The sequence below is a fragment of the Anguilla anguilla genome, chromosome 3 (genome assembly GCF_013347855.1).
Source record: "Anguilla anguilla isolate fAngAng1 chromosome 3, fAngAng1.pri, whole genome shotgun sequence".
NCBI classification, from domain to species: domain Eukaryota; kingdom Metazoa; phylum Chordata; class Actinopteri; order Anguilliformes; family Anguillidae; genus Anguilla; species Anguilla anguilla.
In genome coordinates this window covers 68,550,356-68,552,855 of record NC_049203.1, presented here as the reverse complement: position 1 = coordinate 68,552,855, position 2,500 = coordinate 68,550,356, and the positions used below count along the sequence as shown (strand labels likewise).

General features: G+C 54.4%; 1 protein-coding gene across 1 annotated transcript in view; it reads right to left on the bottom strand.

Annotated features, from left to right (window-relative positions):
- The window catches only part of satb2 (SATB homeobox 2), a 25,762-nt gene that overhangs the window by 11,300 nt on the left and 11,962 nt on the right, over positions 1-2,500 (bottom strand). The window contains exon 9 of the mRNA XM_035409457.1: positions 1,968-2,120. Coding sequence (XP_035265348.1) covers positions 1,968-2,120 — 153 coding nt within the window. The remainder of the gene's footprint in view (positions 1-1,967; positions 2,121-2,500) is intronic.

Genomic DNA, 2,500 nt, shown 5'->3' with positions numbered 1-2,500 from the left:
GTACCGCTCTCTCTGGCGTGCAGTGCTAATAACCTGATCAGTGCTCCTGCCCCCCCCCCCCTCGCCGCCCCCCCCTCCTCCTCCTCAGGGGAGGGGGCCGGACAGCTGCGGCAGATGGGGGCGCTGAGCCGTAACCCTCTCTTAGACCCCCGGCCTGTGAGACCATACCCCCAATCTGGCACTCACGCTATCTCCCTCTCTCTCCCTCTCTCTCCCTCTCTCTCTCTCTCTCTCTCTCTCTATCTCTCACGCTTCCCCCCCTGCCCCCCCGCCCCCCCCTACAGAGTCGCACTTGCGCTGAGACACAAGTGGCTTTGGGGGGGGGGGGTGCAAGGGGGAGAGGGGGTACACCTGTAGACACACATACTTTTGCCCCTATGCTACTTAAGTTCTAAAAGCATTTAAGGAGTCACAGCCAGAAAAAAAATATACGGCTTCAAAGATTTGACAGTTAAACTTGTATATCATTGTATAGCAACTGATATATCATTTTGAATTTTTTCCCTCTAAAATCGTCTCCAACAGAGGGAAAAATTTTAACTCTTCAGCGATTAATACAAAACTCACTGTATTTTCACATATTCATATCACATATCAGTATCTACCATACCGCTATACAGTTCTCTGTAATGGAAATAAGGCGCCTTCACACCAAAGACTCGGTAGAGCTACTTACTGTGTTACCAGTAACTGACTGGAACCAAATGTGGTGCTTCGTTGTGAAGAGCAAAAGCTTTTCTGATTGGTTCAAACAAGCAGGTGATTGACAACTAATTGCGGTGCCACCCCTTTTTGGTGCCACGATAGGCTGCCTCACTCCCTCATCACTAATCATAAATCAATTAAAAGCTGAATATTTCTCGTTCACACGCTTCCCGTCTCGGCGATGAATTTTTAAACAGCTGCCTCACATTGTCTTTCTCCTCGCCTATCACCGCGCACACAAAAAAAATAAAATAAAATCTGTTCACAATAACCCCAGATTACAATCCCACAGATGTCCACGGACCCCCTCTCCTTTTCTTTCTCTCTCTCTCTTTTCTTTTCTTTCAAATCGCCAGTTTAACTTAAACAGGACAGGGGAAAACATCTGGGGCAATTGTCACTTTGCGGCGGCATTTTTCAGTAAAAAAAAACAAAAAAAAAAAAAAACAGATTCCTGTGAAGACGGCGGAGATGTGTGCGTATTAATCATAACAATCGGAGTGGAGCGGGTAATAAAATGGAAGGTCCCTGATAATCATCTCCATGACGACTCGGCCTCCGCAAAGCCATCTCCCGACGCGGCGTAAACAGAGCCGGGGGTTGTGGGTATGGAACGCATTTGGAAAAAAAAAAAGGGGGCCTTTGATGGTGATCTACAGTGTAAACCAGCGCCCCCCTCGCCCTGCCCCCCCTGCCCTCCCGCGCCCCCCCCCCCCTCCGTTGGCATGCAGGCATGTCTCTTTATCTCTGGCGCTGCCCGGGCTGCTCGTGTTGTTTATCTGCGGCAGAGACGCCATGGCACGCCGCGTCGCACTCCACGGGGCAGCCTGACAATCAGATACCGCCACGCGGAGACGAGGTCGTCCCCCGCTAAACCCTCCTGCCCCCACCCCCCCCCAACCTCTAACCCCCCCGCTACAACCCCTAACCCTCCTGCCCCAACTCCCCAATCCCCCACCCCCCTACGCCTCACCGTCCTGTTGTGGAGGGTGTCGGGCACCCGGAAGTATTGAACCAATCACCACTGGCGTTGTTCTATAGTTTGTCAGCAACGTACTCTGTGATTGGTGTTGGGGCTCCTTTCTGTTCTCTTATCCCTGAAAGTGACCGTGATGCGCAAGCTTGGCACCCGCGCCCTGTTTATACCACCTTGCGAATGGCGCGCAAAGGTGCTGACGACGGCGCGGGAGAGCTGGCCGCCGCTCGGCGTCACCTGGCGGTGGGGGGGGGCTCCTCGGGGGGGGGGGGGGGGGGGGGCTCACCTGGCTCTTGTTGGCGGCCACCTTGGCGAAGAGCGCCTGGGACACCTTGGCCCGCTTCATCTCCTGCTGGATCTCGTCGTAGATGACCGAGGAGATGTTGACCAGGGACTCGATCTTCACTGGGAGCTCGGGGCTGGGGCCCGGAGGCTTGGGCTGGGGAACCGAGGGGGGGGGGGGGGAGGGAGAGAGTGTGAAAGAAAGAGAAAGGGAGGGGGGGAGGGACGGGGGGGTGAGAGCGGGAGAGGGGGGTGAGAGAGAGAGAGTGAGAGGGAGGGGGGGTGAGAGAGAGAGAGGGAGAGAGGGGGGGTGAGAGAGAGAGGGATGGAAAGAGGGGATGGAACAAGGGACAGAGAGAGATGGTGAGAGAGAGTGAAAGAGAGGGAGGGAGAGAGAGAGAAAGAGTGAGAGAGGGTGAGAGAATGACAGAGAGGGTGAGAGAGGATAGGTGGAAAGGGTCAGGGACAGTGATGGATAGTCATTGGGAGAGAAAGAGAGAGGTTCAGAGAAGAGGTTCATCAGGAAGCACAAACTTT